Below are 27546 nucleotides of genomic sequence, written 5' to 3' on the forward strand. Positions count from 1 at the left end.
TTCCCTCTTTTAGGGAATGACAGAATTTTCTCATGACAGAATTTCCAGTGTTGAGAAAATCTTGTCCCAGAACATGAAAGTCTGACATTTTCTTTCTTGGAGCAAGCATTTTGAGGAATCCTATGACCCTTGGTCTAGAATGGCTGCCTATGGAGAAATATAATCTACAGTCTAAGCATATTTGTATTGTGCAGAAAGTAAATTAAAACCTTTGCAATTTCTATTTTGCTCAGAAAACATGGTTGGCAGACTGAGGCATTTTTAAAAATGAGAAAGAGAGATTCTTTTTTTAAAAAAAACCCTAACCTTCTTTGCAACTTTTCTAAGAATTTCAGCTGCCTCCAATTTTGGGAAATGTTTGGCTTACTGTGTAGGATTTGAGACAGGCCAGAATTAGGATGTATTTAGTACTTCTGCAAATTTTGGAATCTTGATATCCCCCTTTTTTCATAATGAGTCTTTTTGGCTAGAATCCCATTAACATTGGTATTTTTGTTAATATTTACTTATAAATGAATCCCATCTCTTTGTTTATCTTTGACATACCCCACAGTTCATCCTTCAGATACATTTTTAGGAAGTTTAGACTAAGGATACCAGGTGTCCACAGTATACACAGTTTTCTAGGCACCATGCCAATACTGTTTACTGTACATAGGCCCTTTCCTCTCAACTTTCCATTTTCCTCATGAAGAGTCAAATAATTTAGGTTGGATTTCCTGGTTTTAATTAGTCAATGTCAGTCTTTCATGAGCATATTGTACATTTATTTCTATAAATCTATTTGTCAATTTGACTGTATCCCATCTTTTGTTCAGAAGTTCAAGGTCTCTTAGTTCTCCTTCTTCCCCTTTTCACACAGAACAACTTTGTGAGATAATTTGGGTTAAGAGAAGACAAAGTCACCCAAGGAGTTTCCATGACTTACTTTGAACTTACCTCAAGTCACCCTATTCTCTATATAATACTTTTAACTACTGCATCACACCAGCCTGCTTCAGCTCCATAATTCTATGATGGTAGAAGTTAAACTAAAGTCATAATCATAATAGTAAAATTGGAAGGTCATCTAGTCCAACCCCCTGCTCAGGCAGGAAACCCTATACCATTTCAGACAAATGGCTGTCCACTCTCTTCTTAAAAACTTCCAGTGTTGGAGCATTCACAGCTTCTGGAGGCAGGTTGTACCACTGGTTAATTGTTCTAACTGTCAGGAAGTTTCTCCTTAGTTCTAGGTACACGTATAGTTTTTGATCTTCTAGCTACAGAAAGTATCAACAGGAATCTCTGTCCTAAGTTTTTACTGGTACACTATAGTTTGATAATGGAAGCTTGCACATTTCTCAAGCTTTGGTTTGTAGTCCTCATGCCCTGGAGGGTTATTCACATATTAGTGAGATATCTGATACCTCATGAGTGGTGTGAGAGTGCTCTAATCCTTGAGATAGGGGGGGGGGGGGAAACCAACGGTGCTGGTATATTTCATAGCAGCTTCATTACCAAGTCCTATTCTGCTTCAGCAATGAGAACAGTGCTGTTTTTAAAGATTATTATTATTATTATTATTATTATTATTATTATTATTATTATTATTATTATTATTATTATTATTATTATTATTATTATTATTCAGTAATATTGTGGGAAGGGACCTTGTAGATCAACTAGTCCAACCCACCACCCAAGCAGGAGACCATACACCATATATTATTAATTATTAATTATTAATTATTAATTTTATTTGTATACCGCCCTTCTCCCAAAGGACTCAGTTGTAGTAGTAGTAGTAGTAGTAGTAGTAATAATAATAATAATAATAATAATAATAATAATAATAATAATAATAATAATAATAACAAATTTGAAAGGGACCTTGGAGGTCATCTAGTCCAACTCCCTGCTCAGGCAGGAAACCCTGTACCATTTCAGACAAATGGCTGTCCAGTCTCTTTTTAAAAACTTCCAGTGCTGGAGCATTCACAACTTCTGAAGGCAAGTTGTTCCATTGATTAATTGTTCTAACTGTCAGGAAATTGCTCCTTAGTTCTAGGTTTCTTCTCTCTTTGGTTAGTTTCCATCCATTGCTTCTTGTCTTGCCTTCAGGTGCTTTTTAGAATAGCTTGATTCCTCTTCCTTGTGGCAGCCCCTGAGATATTGGAACATTGCTATCATGTCCCCCCAGTCCTTCTCTTCATTAAACTAGACATGCCCAATTCCAGCAACCATTCCTTATATGTTTTAACTTCCAGTCCCCTAATAATCTTTGTTGCTCTTCTCTGCACTCTTTCTAGAGTCTCGACATCTTTTTTACATCATGGTGACCAAAACTGGATGCAGTATTCCAAGTGTGGCCTTACCAAGGCATTGTAAAGTGGTATTAACACTTCACACGATCTTGATTCTATCCCTCTGTTAATGCAGCCTAGCACTGTGTTTGCCGGTTTCTTCAGAATCTTGGAGTGTAGTCCATCTGGTCCTGATGATTTGAACTCATCTAGGGTGGACAGGTGCTCACTTACCATTTTCATGCCTATCTTGTGTTTCTAATCTAATTTACTACAGAACATATTAATAGAAATGATCAGTGAATTCCTCTGGCTTATTTCTCCTTGTGTTAAATATTCTCTCTAATATGAGATGGGGATGGGAGAGGAGGTATGAGAGTATACTTCTGAAGGATTTGATGTCAAGAGTTTGTATACCTTTCCCTATTTGTATAGAAGCTATGGTCTAGGAAATGGTTCTCCATTTTTTTTAGTCATAATCTTCCACTGGGGGTGCCTTTCTCTTAAACCGCTGTTTGCTTATGGAAATGATAGTATAGGTAGATTCCACAAGGTATGATGGATCTTTTGGAATAGTTTAGTTCTTCAAGGTTAAACAATGAATCTGGGTGCAGAGGGAAACAATATCCCTTTAAAGAGACTCACCTCCAAAGGTTGCTTTGGAAAACTGCACATTCTCTTTGGAGTCAATCCCATCTCTCCTTCTTTAATTTCTGGTCCTCTTTCTCCCTGTAGGTGAAATGTGTCAAGGCATGTCATGGGGAGGGGATCCTTTCTTTGTTGCTAAAACCCAAGAGCTTATCTGGCTTTGGTGTGCATTGAACATCTGTTTGGTGTACATTCCTTGGCTTCCACTATACAATCTCTCCTGCAACCCAAGCCAAAATAGCCATGGAAGGCAACACTGAGTGACTGGAGAGGCACAGGTGTCCACTGCAATAAGACATTTTAGAGAAGGAAAAGATTGAATTGTAATTGCTAAAAATTAACCCAGAGTATCCATGTTGTGAGCTGAAGATAAAACGAAGGCAGAATCATGAGGACAAGCCAGCAAGCATCAGGCCAGCAAGTTGAAAAGACAATCAGCTAGATATAGCTTCTGAATTTTAGGCTAGTTATTCCAATAAACATAATTAATCTCGATGTATGTGATACTGGAAGTCTTCCTGTAGCATTTTACACCTATAGTATTTATTTCTCATATGTGCCTGATTAAGAGATCAGCTTAATGCCTGATCTCTTTAATAACTTAGTTTTTTCCTGGCTGATAATCATCCTTTATATTCTTAAGTCTTCCTTATTTAGAAGCATTTTGAATAGCTTTATTCCTCAGGGTTTTTAAAAAGTTGTTCAGAAAGCCAACTGACTGTTATCTTTGGCAAATCATGTCATCTATTGGTCAATATTGCTTTGTCACTGCAATCTTCTTGGTGATGTCTATAAGCTGCAGCAAATGGGACTGGATCCAACATTATAGTTACCATCCTAATTCCAGAGAAGCTTTTAAAACAAACAAAGCAAATATATCACATTCAATCAGTGAAGTGTGTGTTCATCCAATATTTTATAACTTCTTCACTTAGGAAGAAAATAAACTTATATTCCAGACCTTCAATATTCTTCTGGTGTGGTCTTACTTAGTTGCACTTCATTATACCTTCAGATTATATATGTATGGAAACAGATTTTCTGAGAATGAAGCTTTCCTGGCCGTATGACATGCACACATAATTCTCAGTGACAGTAATGGGACAGTAATAGACCACACAACGCACAAAACATATTTTCCATAAGGAAACCCAGGCAGCATGTAGAAATTCCGTTGCTTCTTTGCAACAGTTTAGAATCCAGCTGGCAAAATGAAGTCTTTGTAAATGGAACCATCTCCATGGGTTGAAAGAGTTAACTGTTTCCTCTGTCCACAAGCTTTTTGCATATAAGTCCCACTGGTTCTAACCAAAGGTCCTTCAGGGGATAATAGTATTTATTTACTGTGGACAAAAGTAACGAACAAACTTTGGAATACCATTTCCCAAATTAAAAATGTTCTGGGCTCAGAAAACAATTGTCATTAAAGTCCCTTTCCTGGATACTTCCACAGCATTTCCCTCTTCTATTACATTAAACTAAATGTGTCAGAGTCATGTAATCCAATACTGGGTACTGGACTAGCTGTAGCTCTCAAAGGTGTCAGCCTGATCTCAAGCCTAATGCCTGGGAAATTTTCTAGAGAGCCTGCAATGAATAGGAACTTTGACATGGCAAAGCAAATGTTCACTCCACAGCATTAGTGGCCCAGTCACAGAGACATCTTGGTTGCATAAACCAACTGTGACTATGACACTATGGGGAAAGATGCTGAATGCACGGTGAATTGGATGCAGGCTATTCAACGTTAAACAAAGCAAATCCAAATGTATAGATGGACACAATATGGGTAGCATATTGGATACTTAAACATTTCATAATTTCTAGAATTTCAAGATAGTAGGTATGCTATTTTATTCATTTAACCTCTTTATACATCCTGTAAGAGGCAAATTTATTATTTAACACTTATAAATTACCCCATGATGTGGAAAAGTTACAGTACTATATTTTTTCTGGCAGATGGCTGGCCATTAAAGCATGTTTAATGAATAAATAAATCATAACATTTTTATATTTTATAGAAGAAAAAGGAAAAAATGATAAAAGAAAAAAATAGAGCATATGCTGAACATAAAAGCCAAAACAAGAGTTCAATTCTTAAATAAAGCAGAATATTCTTCATTGAGTAGTGTTTTGTAAAGAGGAATTTGAGGGAACCTTTATCCAAACAGTAGATTATAGAAACTGTCAATGCATTGTTAATTCATACATTTTTGCTGTTGATCTTGGACACATTCATCCTTCTTGCTGTATGTTCTTTGTTCCCACTGAAATTTTGTCCTTGCAGGTTCAGATTTCTTATATGGCAAATCAGCAACTAAATGTTCCAAAGGTTCTAATCTAGCCATGTCATAAACAACATAGGTACTCTGAAAGATCCTCAACTTTTCCTCCTCAGCATGCCGAATGCCATCTGATTTGGAGGCCATCATCCAGCACTATTTCCTTCATTTTCTCATGCCTGTCCATGTAGTTTTCTTGGTAAAATGCAAGCATGGTTTACCACTCCCTTCTCCATGCAACATGAAATGCCTTTGCCATTGTCAATAAAGTAATATCTGCCCCCACCCCCCCGAACCAGGATGCATCTTCCAATGTCACTGCTCCCTGATAGAAGTACTTCCTGATTGCTGGGATGACCTTCACATCATGGACGATCCTGCTGGGAATAATCTTGGCATACATCTCTCGCCATCCTTTGTTTGTCCCTCTCAGGAACACTTACACACAATTACACAAATGACAGCAAGGGAAAAGAGGACAAATGATTGCATATTTCTCTGCTGAAAAGCAAGGGTATTTCTGAAGATGACTCTGAAACTCAGCCATTACTTGGACACAATTGCTGATCTTTTTCCTTCCTTTCCTATCCTGTCAAGTAATGTCTCTCCCTAACTCCTTTCTGTTGCAAGAAGGAAAGATGATGATGATGACTGTGGTGTGTGTGTGTCTTTGTTTGTACCTAGAATTGTTTGTCTTCTGCTTTTTGTCTTGCTTAATTCAAGTGTAATACCAAAAGCAAAGCAAAGGTTTAAAGATGCTATTTTTAAAGATGTCATGGCATTCAGTTACATTTTCAACATTGTGTATATTATACATTTTGGTGACAGAGAGTGAGTAGAGATATATAAACCCATTAGTAACTTATACTTATTTTGAATAAACATGTAAATCTGAGTCAGTAATCCTAAACTTAGAAGCCAGGAAGGCAAGTTTATAAAATTTTCTTTCTGCAACTCATAGAAGGGAACCTTTAACTGATAAATTCTGTAGTGGAGAGTAGAATATCCTAAATTGTGTTTAAACCATGCTTTCTTGGGTCAGTTTTCACCCTGTTACCTTTGCAGCTCCTCTCTTCTTTTCCCCATGACCTTCTCTGCAACAATCCCCTTTCCTATGGACATTTCTTCAGTTTAGAACAAATGAAGGAGCAGATTTGATAGGAAAAAGGTTTGTGAAATTTTTGAGCTTAGCCTGCATTACTTAGGTAAAGGTAAAGGTTCCCCCACACATGCGTGCTAGTCGTTTCCGACTCTAGGGACCGGTGCTCATCTCCGTTTCAAAGCCGAAGAGCCAGCGCTTGTCCGAGGACGTCTCCGTGGTCATGTGGCCGGCATGACTAGACACCGAAGGTGCACAGAACGCTGTTACCTTCCCACCGTAGTGGTCCCTATTTTTCTACTTGCATTTTTACGTGCTTTCGAACTGCTAGGTTGGCAGAAGCTGGGACGAGTAACAGGCGCTCACTCTGCTACACGGCACTCGGGATTCGACCCGCCAAACTGCCGACCTTCTGATCGACAAGCTCAGCGTCCTAACCCACTGAGCCACCGCGTCCCTCTGCATTACTTGCCTTCTGACTATTTTTAAAATGCCTGCAGACATTATCATTTCACCTTCATCTGCTGTTTCCCCACATCCAGTCTGCTCAAGACTTACAAAGTAAACAAAGATACTTTTGTCATCCTGCATAAAATTGGGCACCATTGGATAGTCAGATGAGAGCAATAATTCTGTTCTTTCTACAAAGATAATCCTATCTTTGTAGAGGTCCAATCTCTGGTATATTCAGGCAGGGATGGAGGTTCTTGCCTCGAATTTTGGAAAACTAATTTTGGTTAGTTTTGGTTAGCCAAAATTCTCTCCCCCATTTATCATTTTTGCCCTCCAAGAAGCAACTTCCAAGAACACATTTGTGTACCTGGAGAACTTCTGGTGAACATCTAGGGCAGAGGTCCGCAACCATTCCTGGTTGGTGGCCCTGAGGAAAAGAGAGGATCAGGTGTGCGCGCATGCGCAAACAGACACTTGGACCGTGGCAGCGCTAGCACCCAATCGCATGTGCAAACAGGGCTGCTAGTGCCCAAATGGCAGCTAGCCCCCTCGTGGCGCCGCTAGAGCAAGTGGAGGTGAATGTGTGCACGCATGAGTGCACTCGCCAGCCATTCCCATGGTCCAGTGGACCCCTGATCTAGGGCACAAATCCTCAGTGGGAGGGAGGAGGTGATAAGTGGTCCTGATAAATCAGTTTCTTCACTTAGGGTGCTTGGGAAAGGTCTATCAGGTACACCTTTTACATTTCAGAGTGCTGGAAGGGATTTTATACATAATCAGCCACAAACCTCTAGTCCTGTGGTGGTGAACCTACGGCATGCGTGCCACAGGTGGCACGCAGAGCCCTCTCTGTGGGCACACGCGCCATCGCCCTAGACCAAGGCCTTCAGCTGGGTTTTATAAAACTTTTCTGCCACTGTGTGCAAAAAAAAAGGTTCAATCAATCAATCCATTTCAATCAATCAATCAATCAATCCATTTCAATCAATTAATGTCAACTTCTTATGGGGAAAAAAAATCTCGCAAAGTTGGAATTGATGGATTGAACTTTTTAGTCCCACCCAGTCTGCCGTTACCATGCCCACCCCATGGGCCACACCACTCAATGGGCCATGCCCACCCGGCACCCAACGTTACATAAGTGGGTTTTGGGTTGCAGTTTGGCACTTGGTCTCTAAAAGATTCACCATCACTGCTCTAGTCAGTGAATAAGTCACCACAGAAAGTTGGGTAATCTCTAGGTGAAGTCCTGCAGCAATTACACTACCAATCTTGGGGATTTGTTCCACTGACAAAGCATCCTGTAATTTAAACCCATTAGACTTAGATATGCCTGTTTGGGTAGCAAAGATCAAGACTTTTGTTCTCTTCCATGTGATAGTCTTCCTGATATCTGAAGAGTATGATCTCTTTCCATGAGAATTGTTTTCTAGATCATGGACATTCTTCATTGCTTTCATTTAGAGTATTCTTAAAGGTTCCCAGAAATGGAGTCGATACTGTATTCCATATGAAAACTGATGAACACAAAATATAGAAATTCTACTTCTTATGACTATAAAACTACAATTGTATCAATGTCAGCCTCTTTTTTCTTTTTCTTTAAAGCACCATCAGACTGCTGTTTCCACATATACAAGATTCAAGCCAAGAATTCCTTTCCCTTTGCTTTTGGATTCCTATTCTATTAAAAGTTGTACTTGAATTGCATTCCCAAGGGTTTAGCATTTCCTACAAAGTTCTGACACCGGCAAGTTTGACCAAATGCTCTGGGAGACCAACCACACCATCAGAAGAACCATCCTCTTTCTGCAGCACATATTGCAACTAAACATGGTGTGCTCCAGCTCCATTGTCCCAGGCATTTCTTCAAGGAAAAGGGGGAAAAAGCAAAATAGGTTATTTTCAATGACAAGAGAGAACATTCTTGCATAAAATGGGAAGGGATCCCCAGAATACCAGAGACTGCTCCAAGAGTCTCTCAGCACAGAACTTCCCTAACCCACCAAACAAAGAAAGCTTCATGTAACTGCAAAACCCTTCCCTGTGCAAACTCTACTGAATTCTTCAGCCGTCACTTTTTTTTTCTCTCCCCCCTTCTTTTCTTCATATATCCGGCTGATAATGCTCATGAATAAACAGCATTCTCAGCTTCAGGGAATCAGGCCTCCCTCCATCCGAATCTCTCCCTCTCTCTCTCTCTAAAAAAAAAGAGGAGCTAAATCGAGCCAAAAAAGGCGAGAGCAGGAGGGGTTTGGGAAAGGCCGTGCGTGAAGGGAAGGAGGGAAGCGAGGTGGGAGAAGGAAGCTCTGCGCTTTAACTAGGATCAATGCGGTAGAGGATTCCTCTCCAGCGTTTGCAAGGAAGTCTGAGGCAATTAGTCCAGTCAGTAGACAGCCTGCAGTCAGCCAGTCTGGGCTGCTCCTCGTGCCTCGCAAGGAATGAGAGAGGGGAGCGGTGAGAATAAATGTCCGGCGAGCTCTGCAGTTGGGGCTTCTTCTCTCGAGGGAACGTTTTTGTTTTTTTCTTCTCCTCGGGACACCCTGTGATTTGGAACGCCCGGGGTTTTTTATTATTATTATTATTTTATTTTATTTTAAACTAGCTGATTAAAACCGCAGCTTAATCATTTCTCACCTCAGCGGTTTAAGGAGTTTGGGTGTGGGTGCGCGCGGGCGCGGGTGAACGGACGGACGGACGGAGGGAGGCGTTTTGCCTTGTGGTCAAGGCGGGGAGCGATGGGGTTTGAGCTGGATCGCTTCAACGGGGAGGTGGATCCCGATTTCCAATGCAATCTGTGCAACAAAGTTTTGGAGGACCCTCTCACCACCCCTTGCGGTCATGTGTTCTGCGCCGGCTGCGTCCTGCCGTGGGTCGTGCAACAAGGCAGTTGCCCGGTGAAGTGCCAGCGGATGTCCACCAAGGAGCTGAACCACGTCCTACCCTTGAAGAGCCTCATCCTCAAGCTGGACATCAAGTGCGCCAACCGCGAGCGGGGCTGCGAGAAGGTGGTCAAGCTGCAGCACTTGGCCGAGCACGCCGAGATGTGCGACTACTCGCCGGCGAAGTGCCGCCATAAGGGCTGCGCCGAGGTGCTCAACTTGCGCGACGTGGACGCGCATATGCGCGAGAGCTGCGAGGCCCGACCGGTGGGGATCTGCGAGCAGGGCTGCGGCTTGGTGCTCACCCACCGCGAGCGCAAGGCCGGCTCCCACTGCTGCCTGCAGGCGCTCAAGGCGCACAACGGCGCCCTCCAAGCCAAACTGGCCGGCCTGGAGAAGGAGCTGAAGAAAGAGGCGCTGCGGGCCGGCAAGCGGGAGAAGTCGCTCCTCTCGCAGCTCTCGGCCGTCCAGCTCGAGCTCCAGATGACAGCGCTGCGCTACCAGAAGAAGTTCACCGAATACAGCGCCCGCCTCGACTCGCTCGGCCGTAGCTTGGCCGCCTTTGCGCCCAGCAAGGTGAGTCCGACAGGCGGGCGGCGCTATGCCCCCCCTCGGGCTGTCACTCTCGCCCTCCACCCCGTTCTCTGTCCCCCCCCTTTCCCCCCACCCCAAAGTCACTTGTTCTGTCACGGGACGCCCAGAGGGAGGGAGATGACAGATGTGTCTGTAAAGAAGGGAGAGAGTTAGACAGAAAGCGGAGGGGGCTAAACAGATTTCAAAGAAAAGACTGCTACCAATGCCTTTGCAGCGTCCGCCCTTGCATCTGATCAAGTGGCCTGTGGCCCTAAGAAAGCAGAGGACGCCATAAATGTGCACCCCTCAGCATTTACTTCTGAGCATTCACGGGTTGGATTGCTCTGCAGATATGTGAGCTCTGAGCTACCTGAAGGCATCTCTGATGTGTGTATGTGTGTGTAGCTTCCTCAAAATCTCTTGCAATTCAGAACTGTGGGATGCCCCAGTCATTGGAAGCATGGTTACACAACCCAGTATTTGTTTTTTATTATTATTTCCTTCCTTTCCATCTTTCCATCTTTCTTTCTTTCTTTCTTTCTTTCTTTCTTTCTTTCTTTCTTTCTTTCTTTCTTTCTTTCTTTCTTTCTTTCTTTCTTTCTTTCTTTCTTTCTTTCTTTCTTTCTTTCTTTCTTTCTTTCCCTCCCTCCCTCCCTCCCTCCCTCCTTTTGCCAGACATTACATACCAAATGTTCAGGCCCCTTTTATGCACCTCTCATATTCATCCCTGCAGGATAAACTCTTTTGAATGTGGTCACCTCCAAATGTGCCAGGCCTTTAAAATTCAAGTGGGGTCAAGAATAGTTTGGCACAAATGTTTTGGTGAGAGGAAACATCCCTCTTGGGGGGCAAAACAAAACAAGACCTGGGGTGGCCATACGAGTGCCAGACTTTTGGCATCCTGTATCTGTAACTTGGGGATCAGCAAACAAATCAAGGCAGAACGAAGCGTGAGGAGACAGGATATTTGTTGTTTATTTTCTTCTCTCTTCCTTATTAGTGAGAGTTGGAGGGAGAGAGCTCTCTCCTCTTTTCTTTGAAATCTGTTTAGCCCCCTCCAGTCTCTGTCGAACTCTCCTTTACAGACATATCTGTCAGCTGCAGTTTCAGCCAGCTGGTGGGCTCAGCGCGAGGGGCAAATATTTACAGTTAAGCTGCTCTCCAATAACTTAAGGAGAAATAGGACTTGCAAAACAGAGATTTGGTGGGTGGTGGTGGTGGATGTTTAATCAGAGTTTAAGAGCCTCTACCAAGTTTCCTTGCTCTTTCTGGTACTGTCTGTGGGGGGGGGAATGCAAGTGCAACTCATATCGTATCCACGAAAAGTTGCCTTTGTGGTCTTCTTTCCTTTACACAATTAGTTTATATTGTATACACTTCTTATCGAACTTGGGTCTTTTCCCCCCCTTGAAACAATAGTTTCCTCAATCACGACTAATTTTGAGGGGTTTTCCTAGTTGATTCCCATCACCATCAAAGTTGAGTGTCAACTTTCTTTGGTCGTGGTGCCTGGGAATTATGGAAGTCAAATTTTACTCATCTGGAGACCCTAGATTGGGGAAGGCTGGTAGAGAGTTTGAAATATTTTAATGTTTTGATCATAGAAGGAAAATACTTCATGCCATCTTTTGAAATGAAGCCATGGGTGTTCAAGAGGCTTGCTTTTTTAAATTCATTTTATGATCATTTGGGCAAGTTACTATGGCAAGCCATATATTTAAATTTAAAAAGTTGCTAGAGGTCTCTAGAAAATCTTTAAGGCCATCAGCATTTATTGTTGTAAACCATCAGGAGTTCATGCAGTTTACAGTGTATATAAATAGAATGAATTAGTAAATAAATAAATAAAAGTGAAAGCATAAATGGTGACTCTCTTAAGGAAAATAAAAGATAATCCAGATCAACATTCCTTTCTCACTTCTCTCCAAAAGGAAATATTGATACTGCAGTTGGGATGATATCACTCAGGGTGATAGCAGGAATTGGTAATTATGTAGAAAGATCACCATGTAGCTTTGGTAACAGCTGCTTCTCATTATGTTACAGAGTGTGGCTGTCCATTAACATATCTAAGTTCATCTATTACCAAAGGCACATGTGAAATCTGTTTTAGAAACTTGAGAAAGCAGAATGATAAAATGGAGTTTGTCCCTTGTTGCTTGCAAGACTCTCTTGATTCAGTGCTACCCTAATGAATGATCTATCTTTTCACTTCAAAATGCCTAGAGAAAGAAAATGTAACTTTAATGGGCATCTTGTAACTGAGCATTGGTTCTTAATTACTTAACTCCAAAGTTGCCTACAACTAACATTCTCTGACTTGATGGAAAATACTCATATCAGTAAATGTTTGTAAACAAACTAAAAACAAACGAACAGCCCAAGGACGATGCAGTGGAATGCAATACAGTAATGGAAGGGTCAGTGTAGTTTCCTTGACAGCAGGGCAGACGTGCCATTGCCTTCTAAGATTGACTTCTCATTCTAGCCTACTGAGTACAAAATATGACATTCCTGGGGGAAAAAATAGTCTTTGCCTAGCATGGATATACTATATATATTTGGCCTCCATATTTTACGAAGGATGGAGACAAACTGGAGCATGTTCTGAGGAGGACAGCCAGGAAGCTAAGAGGTCTCTAAGAAAACCGAAGGAAATGTTGGAAATGTTGGGTGCATTTAGCATGGAAAAGAGGAAACTGTGGGGAGACATGATAGCTTTCTTCAGGTATCTGACTACCTGTACTATAGAAGATGGGGTAGGATATGGGTTAGGTCAATATTGAAAGAGTACAAGAAGTAATTGTCCCGTATTGCACATTTACTCTGTGGGATAACTAAGACTATGCCAAAGTAACTTGATGGTAATCAAGCAAACCTCAATCATCATTGTGGTCTCCTTGTAAAACTAAATTCATAGGGTAATTCAGTGAGCTATAGCATCCAGGATCCACATTCATTTTCAACGTACAACTTTATGTTCTAATATTTTTTTAGTTTCCTATTTTGTGGAATTTCATACCTTCATTTGTATATTGCTGATACTTTGAAGTTGATAGGAAGCTTTTCTGTCTCCTGATGTTTCTATAATCCAAGCTAGCCTCCTGCTTAGGGTATACCACCAAGTTCTTCTCTTTTTACTCCCTATCCTGGATTCCTAAAACCAAACTGTCTTACCAGGTATCTATACACTGATCATATGTAAGTATTTTTCAAAAAGTATTCCTTTTTGAAATTTATGGTCCTGCTCTGTCCTTCAATATGAGCTTCAATTGCTGATTTGCTTTGGGGTCAACCTACTTTATTTATTTGATCCATTTCTATGGCGGCCCATCTCAATTAATGACTCTGGGTAGCTTGCAGTTGTTTTCTTCCATGTTAACTCTTGCCATGAAACCAGTGTCTGAATACCTGGATCTAGAGTTTGGATACCTGTTAAGGTTGTAAAATGCAGATAGGTTCTATAGTTTCTTAGAAGATTTTTTTTATATTCTTATTAGAATATTGGAATAATAGAATTAGATCTTTGAGGTCCCATTCTGAAATGCACAATTGTGAGCAAATGTTACATGCATTTCTCATTCTGTTCTCATAAGTGCACAGATACAGAATGATCTCATCATTGGGACATGTAATGTCTAAATTGTCTTTTGGTCTTGTAACAGGGCTGGGGCATTATTAAATTACCCAACTGGACACTTGCTATTTTCTTGTTTAAAGTCTTTGATAGCTATGCAGCAATGTTCTCATCAGATTTATGGACACAGCTGGATAATATGACTGTTTGTTTTCAGCCTGCCCACAAAAAGGCTGTTATGTAGTTTTCAGAAAAAAGCAGCATGTAATCTGCAGAAAGCCCAAAGGTGTCAAGTCACCACAAAAGTGTGGCACAGTCCTCAATCTTTCACAGCCTTTTGGGCAACTTTCCAAGGCTAACAATTTCAGCCAGAAAAAGTGCAATTAGAAAATATACATCTTTAAACACTGAAGAAATACAGAGTCAAACCACAGCATGGCTATAGACCTGTTCTCTTTTCTCGCCCTGTGTGGAGAGTGGAAGGATGGCAAGTTTCCAATATTTTGATCCCTGGATTATTTAATCAGACCACGATGTCAACATACTTATGTGCAGCAAAGGGCAAAGTTATAAACAAATGGCAGGCAGGCAGTGATGCTAAGATATTCTGTAGCAGTTAATGTAAGACAGTTTTACTCACAAGCCCACCATGTCAAAATAAGCTTATATAAAATACTAATTGTCCCAAGGGCAGCTGATAGTATTTTGCTTGTTGTGCTTATTAATATTAAAACAGTCAAAGTACAGTTGAACTATAAAATATAGTTTCTTTTTAAATATATATTTTTTGTGTATGAGAGAGGATCAGTGTTGCATTTTTTGACTTAAGATACATATGAATAATGCATACTGTATATGTTATTGACATTGCCTTGGAAGAGTGAGGAAAATTGTCATGGATGACTCACACCCTGGACAGTATCTCTTTACTCTCCTACCATCGGGTAGGAGATGTAGGAGTATAGACAGCCGTACCAACAGGCTGAAGAACAGCTTTTATCCGTGGGCTGTTAGGCTTTTGAATGGGATACAATCTCTGTGAATTTATGCAGAATTGACTTGGGAGGCCGGTGTGCGGTGTAGTTGGTTCACATGGTGTGGTAGGATGGAAGGTTTGTTGTCACTGTGTGTTGGGGGGAGGGAGCACGGGGGGAGGCTCAGCTAATCTCAATGTACACATGTTGTACTTTGACAATAAAGGTTTATTTATTTATTTATTTATTTATTTATTTATTTATTTATTTATTATTTATTTATTTATTTAGGAAATAAAGCATAAATTGAAAATACAAGTAGTCCTCAATTTACAACAATTCATTTAGTCACCATTCAAAGTTACAATGGTATTGTACAAAGTGACTTATGACTGTTTTTCACATGACTGTTGCAGCATCCTATGGTCAGATGATTAAAATTCAAGACTCTTGGCAACTGGCATGTATTTATGACAGTTGCAGCGTCCCAGGGTCATGTTATCACCTTTTGTGACCCTCTGACAAGCAAAGTCAATGGGGAAGAAAGGTCAAAAAATGGGGCAAAACTCACTTAACAACTGTCTTGTTAAGCCAAAGAAATTTTGGTCTCAATTGTGGTTGAAGGTTGAGGACTACCGTAATTGCAAATTATGCATATATAGGTATTTAAATAACATCTGGAAATAAAAATAATGTCTCTGTGAAATATTTATCACAAAACGTAGCTAAAATAGGTGGTATCATACGCAGTGAAATCTCTTCCCCATCTAATTCTTGGCATAAACAGTGCTATTGTCGGCTTAAGTATGGAGGTTATAAGGTTATATTTTGATAATTTTTTTTATTTCTCTCTCATCAAGTCAAGGGTTATATAATGTCCCTCTTGGATATTTAATGAATATTTGAGGTTTGTTTGTGGTGATGGAATAGAAGTATTGGTTAAAGTTGTGACTATGTGCATTTTTTATGGAGTGTTATTGACTGAGAACCCAAATGATAGTTAATATATTTGTTATGTTCCATGTTAAATTGATGCAATAAGGATTATGGATCATGAGATTAGCTATCAATACAGATTAGCTAGATTTGGCAAGGAAAAAAAGAGTGAATAATTGCAAGCTATATATAAATGGTGAAAGATCAGAACAAATAGATAAATTTGTATCCTGTAGTAGAATGTTAAAATGCACAAATGGTCGTAGAAAGATATTGGATACCATGTGGTCTGTTGCAATTAATGAATTTTGCAAGAGGCAAAAATAGTTGTGTAGAGGAGCATGCTTCTGCTGATGGAGGAGGGAATTGGGTTTGTCAGAGAAGTTTAGTTGAATGCAGTTGAGCCAAAGATGAATAAATGTTGAATGAATGTGGACTGAATGCTCAATTAAGTGACCAGTATAAAATCAATACATTGATACAATCTAGTCTTGTAGAGTAAATGAATGAAGAATGAATTCCCAAACAAGTGCTTATTTGTACATGAATTTGTATATTGCCCACTTCGTGACCATTTAGAAAATATATAACATAATATAAATAAATTATATAAAAATAAAGAATAGGAAGCCCCCCAGATTTCTAGAAAGGTCTTTATTTAATGTAACCGAGTCTGGAAAGCTTGTCAGAACAATTCTCCCACTAAACTTATACGTAGCACAATAAAGATGGAGTTGCTTTGAGTCTCTTTCTCATGCTTTCTCCTTCCCCTAGGCTGAGATATCTCTTTTGCAAGTCTTGTTTCCTCTCCATCTTTCTAGGGACTATTAGACATTCCATCACATTAGCAACATCCTGACAGATGGTGCCTAGTAAGGTACCATGATCACTGCCCAAACATACACTAAAAATGCAGATATTTAAGTGCCTTCTTGAACACTGTTTAGAGTACCTTCTCCTGCAGGAGATAATGTATTCCAGAATGTGAGCAGCACCAGAGAAGAAGCATCAAGGCTCCAATCAACTTGGAGAAGGTGCTCTCATCATACTTGGCCTCATATAACTCATAAGACAGGTCAAAACAAGTGAGGAGAGACTGTCCAGAAAGTACTCAACAGCTGACTGAGCCTTATAGGGTGATAAGCAGAAGTTTGAGTTGGACCCCAGAAATAATATATGAAAGAAGAATGAATGGGCTTAAAGGAAGAGAGAAACTGAGAACCAGGGGTCTTCAAACTTGGCCCTTTTATGACTTGTGGACTTTAACTCCCAGAATTCCTCAGCCAGGCTGGCTGAGGAATTCTGGGAGTTGAAGTCTACAAGTCATAAAAGGGCCAAGTTTGAAGACCCTTGCTGGGAACGTTATTGTTGGAAGAAGTTGATCTGCTCCTGGAAAAAAAGAGATTACAAATTAAAAGAACAAAAGTCAATGTCTGAAAACATGTACTGATTTAGTGGAAGCAATTATAGTTTGTTTATGAGTAGAGAAGATATGAGAGATGTGGTGAATAATGTTGGTGTTAGCTGGACTAGATAGATCACTTTATTTTTTATGTAGTTTTATTTTTTTAACTTTAAACTTTCTGTAGTTTTTAAAACTTTTTTAACTTTATGTTTCTCTTATTACTTTTCATTGTTCTTTCCTTTGCATAATGTTGTTTACTCATTGTGATGAGTATGCTCTTTGCTTTTGATAAGGTGATCTTATACATTTAATAAATGTCAAATAATAATAACCTCTAAGGGCAACTTAAGAAATTAAAAGACGCTTGCTCCTCGGGAGGAAAGCAATGGCAAATCTAGACAACACACTAAAAAGCAGAGACATCACCCTGTCAACAAAAGTGCGTATAGTCAAGGCTATGGTCTTCCCAGTTGCAATGTATGGCAGTGAAAGCTGGACCATAAAAAAGGCTGAGCGCCAAAGAATTGAGGCCTTTGAACTATGGTGCTGGAGAAGACTCCTGCGAGTCCCTTGGACTGCAAGGCGATCAAACCAGTCAGTCCTAGAGGAGATCAACCCTGACTGCTCTTTAGAAGGCCAGATCCTGAAGCTAAAACTCAAATATTTGGCCACCTAATGGGAAGGAAGGACTCACTGGAGAAGAGCCTAATGCTGGGAAAGATTGAGGGCAATAGAAGAAGGGGACGACAGAGAATGAGGTGGCTGGATGGAGTCACTGAAGCAGTAGGCGTGAGCTTAAATGGACTCCAGAAGATGGTAGAGGACAGGAAGGCCTGGAGGAACGTTGTCCATAGGGCCGCGATGAGTCAGACATGACTTCGCAGCTAACAACAAAAAGGGCAACTTCTATTACCTAGAGATCTAGGCTTTTTAGAGTATATCAGGTATACACCACAAATGATTTAAGGTGAAACCTCAAGAAATGTAAGTTTTGGAAAAAGGGGTTTGAGAGTTATAAGTGGTGGAATGGGTTACTTCAGCCCGTACAAGGCCAAAATTTCCCGGTTAAAATCTCACAACTGTAAAAATGGAAGCAAGCAATTAAACAAAAAAAAAAATCCATCACTACTTGTCTCACTTTGGGGGCCGCAAAAGAATCTCTTAACAGTTTTGATGTGACCCTTAGATCATACTTTTTACCAGCAGTTTATTTGATAATGGTGATGTCATTGAAACAACTGTTCATATTTTGATGTTTGCTTTTTCTTTTTCTTTTCTCAACAACCATTATTGTTGACTTGAAATACAGAGTTTTTTCTTAAGGTTTGACTCAGCTGTGGGAGGACAGCATGCCAGAAACATTCCATTTGTTTTATGGTCAGATGATCTGAGTTGGGGACTGGGGGGGGGGTTAGCTATGCAGCAAAATCTTTCTTTCTTTTAACGATCAGTGTGATTGACAGAGAAGATATTTAGTCAGACTAGGACAGGGGAGACCTTTCCCCATTCTTTAAAAATGTTCATTTCTGGAGGGGCAAGAAAGTTGTCACAGCTTTGGAAGCACATCTGGTAGATTTATCAATATGGGTTTTCGTCCTCCCCTGCATTTCTGCTAAAATGCAAACAGTGATGAAACTAGGATGCATAGCAAAGTTGGTGTGGACAATGTTTACAAAACTTGTTAAAATATTTTCTCCCAAACTAGTTACTATATAACATTGCCATTTTGCTCTTTTTTTATAGTAGCACTGGAATTAGAAGTAGCAGTGGAAAGCTTTTTTTTCTCTGCTTTAAACATGGCTTCAATTCTAAATACAATCTAAAATTGGTTTCTTGGTTAATATAGTTCTTTTTTTCTTCTATCAAGCAATGGAAAACAGAGGATAGGATTTTGTGACAATGACATACTTGTGTGTATGGGTTTTTTCCCCCTGAACTTACTAGATCATAAAAACAGTCTCCTCTTTTTTCCACTTTTCTCCTTCTGGAAGAGTTAAGTATGCAATAAATTATGGTGAGCAGACCTTCTCTGGAGACTGGATTTTGATGATACACAGTATCAGAGATTTAGAGATTGAGATGTAAACATGTTAAGCTTATATTAAAAAGAATCTTGGTGAAATCAGTGGTATTTACATATAATTAAACTTGAGGCATAATGATATGTTGTTCTTTGAAGTCTGACTTAGTAATATTTTCCAAAGTCTACTTTGCTGTACAATTTTACAAGTTAGTAGGAATTTCTAAGGGTATGTAATATTTACTAGTTGATTTTAGCTTTCTTCCCTTTTCATTCAAAGTAGTGACAGGAAAATATGTGACCCTACAGCTTACAGAATATTTCTGAGTATTAATATAAGTTGACTGACAGTTTCATTATTAACATGCAAAAAGAAAAAAAGTATCATAAGACCTTGGAGCTCTATTAGTCCAATCCCCTTCCCAAGACAGGTGTCTTTATAACATCCCAGAAAAATGGTTTTCCATCTTTTCTTGGAAACCTCCAACAGTCAGGAAGGCAAGCTGTTCCACTGATTAATTATTCTCACTTCAGGAAATTTTTCCTTATTTCCAGGTTAAATTTCCCTTTGACAATATTCCACACATTGCTTCTTGTCCTTCCCTCAGGTGCTATGGAGAATAAATTGATGCTCACTGATCATCCAACTGCAAATCCATCTGGTGGTGGAACCATCTATTCCACATAGTTCTACTGTATCTTACCAGGCTGGTTGGTCTACTTTGTCAAATGCCTTACTGAGTCCAAGTATATTATATCCATAGCATTTCCCTGATCTACTATTTTAGTCACTTTATCAAAGAAGCCAATAAGGTTTGTTTGGCATGATCTGTTTTTAATATACCCATGCTAAATTCCAGTAATCACCTTGTTCCTTGCTGCTTGATTATTTTCCAGGATTTTCCCAGGTATTGATGTCAAGCTGATTGGTCTGTAGTTTCCTGGATCCACTTTTATGAATGTTGGAACCACATCAGCATTTTTCCTGTCCCCTGGCAATTCTCTAGGAGCTCTGAAAGATTTCATTCAGTGATTCCAAGATCAGATCTGCCAGTGCATTCAATACCATGGGAAGTAAAACATCTAGTCCAGACATGTCAAATTTGCGATGTCACGTGATGTCACAAGATGTATCAGGACTGTTTTGCCATTGCTGGCAATGGGGTGGGCGTGGCTTCTGGATGACGCATCTGGCCCACGGGCCAGCAGTTTGACACCCCTGATCTAGTCCCAGAAATTTGAATTGATCCAAAGCAGATAGGTGTTCTCTTGGTAATTCCTTGCCTATTTTGACCTGCATTCTTGTTCTCCCACAGTGGTGCTTTTGATAGGTTGGACTATTTTTTTCTTTTGCTTACAGACAGATGTAAGGAAGGAATTAAGCAGTTCTGCTTTCTCCCTGCTACCATTATCTTTTTGCCATCTTCTTCCATTAGTGGACCAACTGTTTACTTGATTTTCTTTTTTTCCCTTATTTATTGAAAGAAAAACTTTTTGTTGTTATTTTTGGCATTTGTTGCAACTCTTAATTCATTCTGAGCCTTAGCATTCTTGATTCCATCTTTGCAGATTCAGGCTATTTGCTGGTATTCTGCTCTAGTTTTATGTCCCTCTTTCTATTTTTTAATATTTGTATTTTGTCCCCTAGTTTGTCAGAGAGTTCTTTGTGCAGCCATGCTAGTCTCATATGGAGTCTCTTGTTTTTCCTTTTCAGTGGTATTGTTTTTGTTTGGACATTTATTATCTCATTTTTCAGGGTATCCCAAGGACCCTGTATCATTTTTCCCTTTAAGATTTCCAACCATGGAATCCTTTTTATTCTCTCTTACTTTGTTGAAGTTGAGTCTCTTAAAGTATAAAACATCTGTGTCACATTATCACAGAACAATTGCAATTTATGGCATTAATTGCTTATGAATTGCTTGGAAAATATTTGATTAAATTCTATGCAGAATCATAACTTTTTTACTATTTCACTATGTGGCTATTTTCCATTACTGTACATGTGCATTGTAGACACTATGGGTTTAATAAATGTGAGTTTGAAAATTAACTAATGGGTTTGAAATGGGTTTAACCATTTCAGTTACTAATATGAGTCAGACTAAAATTAGAATATCTAGATTGAAATGTTTCATGGAAACCGTATTCACAAAGAAGGCATGTGAGAATGTGATTATCAGAAGCTAATAGTAAAGATCCATGAATTATCATGCACACATTTTGCATACCCATATATTTTTATAGTGCTTATCATTTTAATGACTGAAGTTCTGGAACTAGTATGTATATCTTCAGTCTGCTTTCATTAGACCAGGGAGTTGAAGTCCATGAGTCATAAAAGGGCCAGGTTTGAAGACCCCTGCATTAGACTAACTGCCTAAAGGACTTGAATCAAGCCTCAAATTCCAGACAGTTCTGTTATTTCTCTTGTGGCTAAATCATAAACAGGAAGATTGATTTTGTAATACTGTAACTAGGATATACTGTATATGACTTTCCAAATATTCAAGCAAATGAAACTGAAAAGTAACCATATCAAAATGGGTGTAAGCATTCTTCCCAACTTCAATAAACTTTTTGACAAGACTGTTACTCCCTTATTTCTGTAATGAACAATATATTTCTAAAATTACTATCATTTTAATCTCTGGGCTCTTCTGTGGCACACCTTAATTTTTCAAGAGGAATTGTGGTATAAAGATGAAAACCTTGATTTAAAAATGGCTTTGGGAACAGAAAAAGAATTGTTTCTTGTTACTCTGTAAAATACATTAATTACAAACCACGTACACATTAGCTAATATTTTTACAGGATGTTAAAGGTGGAACAAAAATTTATCTTAACATCTACATTTTACTGATTTGTTAATTCTCTGGACCATTTGGAAAGCAAATGTTGACACCTTTGAAATCATAGCAAGCACTAGCAACCAGGTATATTAAGTTGAAATCTTTGTTTCCTATTTGGAAAGCTGCTAGGAATATTTAATTATTAATCAGTAGATTGTAATATGATCCTTAATCAAAGAAGTTGATGTTTTGGTACAATTCCAATCTGAAATTAGTGGGAAGATACATGGCTATAGAAATATTTAATATTTTAAATCAGTTGATTTTTATGGTAGTTTTAAATATTTTGAGATTGTTTCTTTAGTGTGACTTGCTTTTAAAATATACCTAGCAATATACACAGCTGAAACATGTATGAACTAACCAGTAGGCTTTATCAACTTGGAGGCACCTTTATATCCACTAAGGAATGCCTTGCTTCAATGGAACCAACAATTCAATTTTAAAAGTTATTGAAAAATGAAAGGAATTAATGGTGATTAAATTGTATCTAATTGTATTTTATGGAAGCTTCAAAATTACAAGTTTATATCACCTTCACATATAATAGCTTGATTTCATTTTTATTATTCCACAGTGAACACTGCCTGATATACTAGTGGGGAGACACAGTTGTTGCATTCTCCAATATTACTGATGGGAGATTAAAAGAAACTTTAAATCCTCCTATTTTCCCAAGAAATACAATACTGGCCCTTCATAGGATTTTGTGGTAATACTACAACTGACTAGAGTGCATCTTGAACTCTGATCTCCCAGGTTTAGGTCTCAAGTAGAAATTGTTTCCATTCCTGATATTTGATATTTTATCAAGTGGAATTGCTGAATCCACATACTTGCTGTGTCTCCCCATTTCAGCAGTGTTAAAGGATGTAAGGCTGGTATATGACCTTCCTATACTTAGGAACAGGATCAACAGTGGGCCAGGCATGATCAATGTGAAGAATTTCATGGCTAATTTGTTATTGTACTATGCACTTTTTTCATAATTAAACAAATGGTATATATTTTAGATATGACAGTTTTCTCTAACTGTTGTTTCCTATCAGACAAAAAATGTATTTATTACCATAGTACTTTAGAAAAGTCTGCATACAAACAATTACAAAATATTTTGTAAATCGAGGGGGGGGGGAAATTGTCACTGGAGTTGATAAGAGTCAGGCAGCATTTCAGTCATATTAAATAAGTATACTTTATCCAGACATTACTTCCTGATCAGAAAAACAGCACAATACACAATTTACAAAAATGAGAATTGTGTGGTCAAGTTTATTTCTGTCAAAATGATTGATGTTGTGACTACTGTATATTGATAGGACATAAGAGAGTGGAATCATTATCGCCATGTTTTAGTAAGAACCAGAATTATATGGAAAAGGGAATTCTTCCATCAGAATAAGTACTCTAATTTTGATCCCTTGTCCTTTACTGTGATATCAAGTTTATAACATAGTTGGGAACAGCCACTTTCCTTTGATAACTCCCTACCAATTTATTAATAATTAGATTGTAATAAATCTCAGTAAAATGCTTGAGGAAAAGGAGAGAGTTAAAAACATAGCAACATGAATATTTATGGAAAATATGGACTATGTACATTACATTCCTAGAACTATGTTCATGTTTATCTTTGGAAGGTAATCTGTATTTGCAACTGCATTAGCTACCACCATCAAAGGTTTCTAGTTAATTAATATTCCAGTATTCATTGTTGCATTTTCTTTATGCTAAACACTTGTACTAATGTATATGAAGATACCTACTTCTGTAAATGACACATGCAGTCAGTAGGTCCCTATATAAGCACTAAAATTTTCTCTTAGAATAAAAAAAATCCAAGATGATAAAAGCTAGTGACTGCTTCATTTTTTAAACTTGTAGTAACCTAATCTTCAACCAATTACTAGTAGTTTTTCAAGTCATTTTTATGAAGAAAAATTTATCTTACACCTGTCAATATTACATTGATTTTCCTTGCTTTTTTCTAGGGTGAAGAAACCAAAACATTGACTCTTATTCTTCATCGTGATTCAGGATCTCTTGGATTTAATATAATTGGTGGCCGTCCGTGTATGGTATGTTGATATTAAAATTATATTTCTTAGGAAAGGTTTATGCAAAATAGGTTTTTAGAAAAAGTAATAAAATATATAAAACTGTAATTCTAAACATAGGAAAAAAGGTCAATTAAAGATCAAGCCTGAATCAACATAACAAAGTATATTTAGTTCTCACTTAGTGACCACATTGGGATTCCTTTGTCATTTTCAAAGCAGTTGCTAGGTGAAACTTTGAATATGTTTATGATCTTACTTCAGATTTTCTTTGCTTTCCAGACCTGCAAAAGTCATAAACGTACTTTTTTATCAATTCTGTAATTACAAATATCACTGTCAGAGGCAGTTGCTAGAAGAAGGCAATCTTAGAATTTACTCCGAAGAAACTTAGGATGTGTAATGCAACATGTATATTTTTTCCCTGAAAAATATTATCCACATGCATATACAGGTAGACCTCAACTTAGAACCATTCGTTCAATGACTGTTCAAAGTTACAACATAAGTGAAAAAAGTAATTTACCATTTTTCACGCTTACGACCATCATAGCATCCCCATGGTCATGTGATCAAAATTTGGATGCTTGGCATCTGGCTCATGTTTGTGGTGGTTGCAGTGTCCAGGGGTCATATAATCAGCTTTTGTGACTTTCTGACAAGCAAAATCAATGAGGAAGCCAGATTCACTTAACAACTGTGTTACTCACTTTATTGCAATGGTTCACTTAAGAACTGTGTCAAGAAAGTTTGTAAAATGGGGGGCAAAACCCACTTAACAACTGTATTGCTTAGCAACATACATTTTGGGCTGAATTGTGGTTGTAAGTTGAGGAATACCTGTATTTCATTGGGGGAAAAATGCTGTTTTCTTAATTTTGTAGTATGTTTTTTCTATGTAGTATGTTTGGTGATAGCTTAGAAATGCTTGATCATATAGGAATTAAACAGATTGGGCTGATGCAGATTCAACCTGTCATATCAAGCTATCTTATTATTTTCGTTACCTCAGAAAATATGCTTTGTTTAAGCAGGTACTGTACTTTTTATTGATATGTTCCTAATAGGGTTTTTATTATGTTTTAATTTATTTCTGTCTAAAAGTCACTTTTGATATCCAGTTTGAATACCATTCTTTATTGAAAAGATTAGGTATAAATTCCATTAAGTTCCTACTAGTATGTTTAAAATGGAGAGAGCCAAATGCATGCATGCCTTTTGCCATGGATATTCACTGAATGTCTATAACTCAGTTCAACTTACTTGTTGACAGAAAAATTAGAGAAAGGAGTGCTGTATATCTAATAAATAAATGAATTCTTTGAAACAATGTCTCCTAACCTGATTTTATCCATATGTTGAACTTCCCATGCCCATTGAGGATTCTGGGAGTTTACATCTGGAAAACAGCAGGTTGGCAAAGATTGCTGTATGACTTGAACAGTTTCTTCAAAAAGACTTTCAAATAGAAACAAACATAACAGATAAAGCTCTGTAAAGCTTAAAAGACATTTCACCTGGATTGATTGAAAACCTCTCCAGTGTTCTACATCAAGATTTTGGATATATATTTTCTAGTACTTCTAGCAACTTAAAGCAGCCAGGCAAAGTGACCTATCCTAATGTGTCAGCTAAAAGCACTGAAATGTCTCACAGTTTTTGAGTGGAGGTATTGCCTTTTATTGAATTGTTCTTTCATTCTTACTCAATGCAACTGCCTAAAGTGACATTTCTTTGCCCAAGCCTAGTACCTAATACACACATACACACACATACACACACACCTTAATCAAACTAAAAATACGAATCCCAGGCATATTTAAATCAGAACAAGAAATCCGAACACTGGGATAAGTGTACACGATCACGAGCTCACCATTAAAAGACAAGAACAACACTCACAGGTGTGGGCACACATGGCCACTCACAATCACACCTTCAATCTGGCGGGGGCTGAGGCGATTGCCTATGACAGGGGTCGGCAACCTGAAATGGTGAAAGAGCCACTCGGAACCGGTTCCCTCACAAAAGGAAAAAGTGGGAGCCGCAAAATGTGCGCACACATGCGCAGAACAACAGGCTTCATCGAAGAGTGGAGCCTAAGACGAGACATGCACTGGCCCTGCCCCCCCGTCCAGCTCTCTGCAGCTCAATCTGAGGGTTGCCTCCAGCTTAGCATCTTCTGTGACTTCACACGCGCAACCACTTGCTCTTTCACACCCTGCCACTGCCCAGTAAATGGGGCAACCAAGATGGGAATCTCCCTGGCGTCCTGGTGCTCGCCTGCCTCCCCTCCCTTGCCTGCAAACTCCTGCCACTCCCACCTCTCTGCCAGGCAACACCCGCCAGGTTCCAGATGCCTCGTGAGTTGCCCTCCAGACTTGGTCAGCTCAGGAATGGCGCAAAACCCCCCCCTCGGTCCCCTTTTCGCTGCTATCCTCCTGGCCATTGCTTTGGCACATGCCCAGCCCACCTGACTCCCTTTTCAACAGCGCTCCCTTTGCTCCCCGCTGAACTTCCAACTCCCACCCACTCCCGGGTCTTGAGGCATCGCACACGTGTCCTGCTTTGGCATGAACATTGCTCTGCAAGCCTCTGCCCCCTTCATTCAGGCCATGCAGCTGAGAGAAGGGGGCTGGATGGCCCGAATGGAGAGGAGCCGAAGGCAGCAGCTCTGCAAGCCTCGCTGCTCCCCTGAATGAAGAGGAGCCAAAGGCAGCAGCTCTGCAAGCCTCCGCCGTCACCTACTCTCAGCTGCCTGGCCCGAACAGAGGGGGTGGTGGAGGCTTGCAGAGCTGCTGCCTTCGGCTCCTCTTTGTTAGGGCCAGCCAGCTGAGAGAAGGGGATGGCCAAAAGGTGGAGGTCAACAGGGGAAGCTTCTGAGACCCCTGGTGGGACCCCCAGCTAGCAGAGGTGGCGGCGGAGCAGGACAAGGGGAGACCTGCTGGGCATGGAAGAGGCAGGCCCAGGGCACCCCAAGACTGGCTGCCCCCACCCACACAGCAGGTAGAAAAAGGGCCCACTCACCTTCCCAGTCCTCCTGTCTCTTCCTCCGCTTCCTCCATGAAGTAGCCGAAGGACCACTCGGGACGACAGGCTACTTAACTAAAGGTTTATTTAGAGCAAGGCAAAACAGAATAACTCGTCCGGCTTTTATAGCCGGCAGCTGTCAGTGAGGACCAATCAGGAACGTTCCTTTTGGCGCCGCGTCAACCGGACCAATCCGCGCCATCTGTTCTTGACAGTTCTTGCTTCCGCATGGCTCGGTGTTTTGACAGCCGCGAGCTGTCAGTGGCTGCGCCTGCGCCATGCGGGGAACTTTGACAGCTGTCAAAATTCCCGCGTGTTCTCCTGTCAGATTTGTTTGTCCCTCACCGTATAACCGGAATAACTTGTTTAACTTATATAATATTGTTTACAGATATATTACACCCCTTACCCCTCCCCTGGAGCGTTTCCCCCCCCTTGGTCATTGGAACCTGCCCACTGGTAGTCCTTT

At 39.6% G+C, this 27546-nt stretch overlaps 1 protein-coding gene across 1 annotated transcript in view; it reads left to right on the forward strand.

Annotated features, from left to right (window-relative positions):
* Positions 1 to 9033: 9033 nt before the first annotated feature.
* The window catches only part of PDZRN3 (PDZ domain containing ring finger 3), a 215364-nt gene continuing 196851 nt past the window's right edge, over positions 9034 to 27546 (forward strand). Inside the window, exons 1-2 of the mRNA XM_081321185.1 lie at positions 9034 to 10228; positions 23982 to 24068. Coding sequence (XP_081177311.1) covers positions 9509 to 10228; positions 23982 to 24068 — 807 coding nt within the window. The 5' untranslated portion in view covers positions 9034 to 9508. The remainder of the gene's footprint in view (positions 10229 to 23981; positions 24069 to 27546) is intronic.

This window comes from Vipera berus, assembly GCF_964194415.1.
Source record: "Vipera berus genome assembly, chromosome: 2".
NCBI classification, from domain to species: Eukaryota; Metazoa; Chordata; class Lepidosauria; order Squamata; family Viperidae; genus Vipera; species Vipera berus.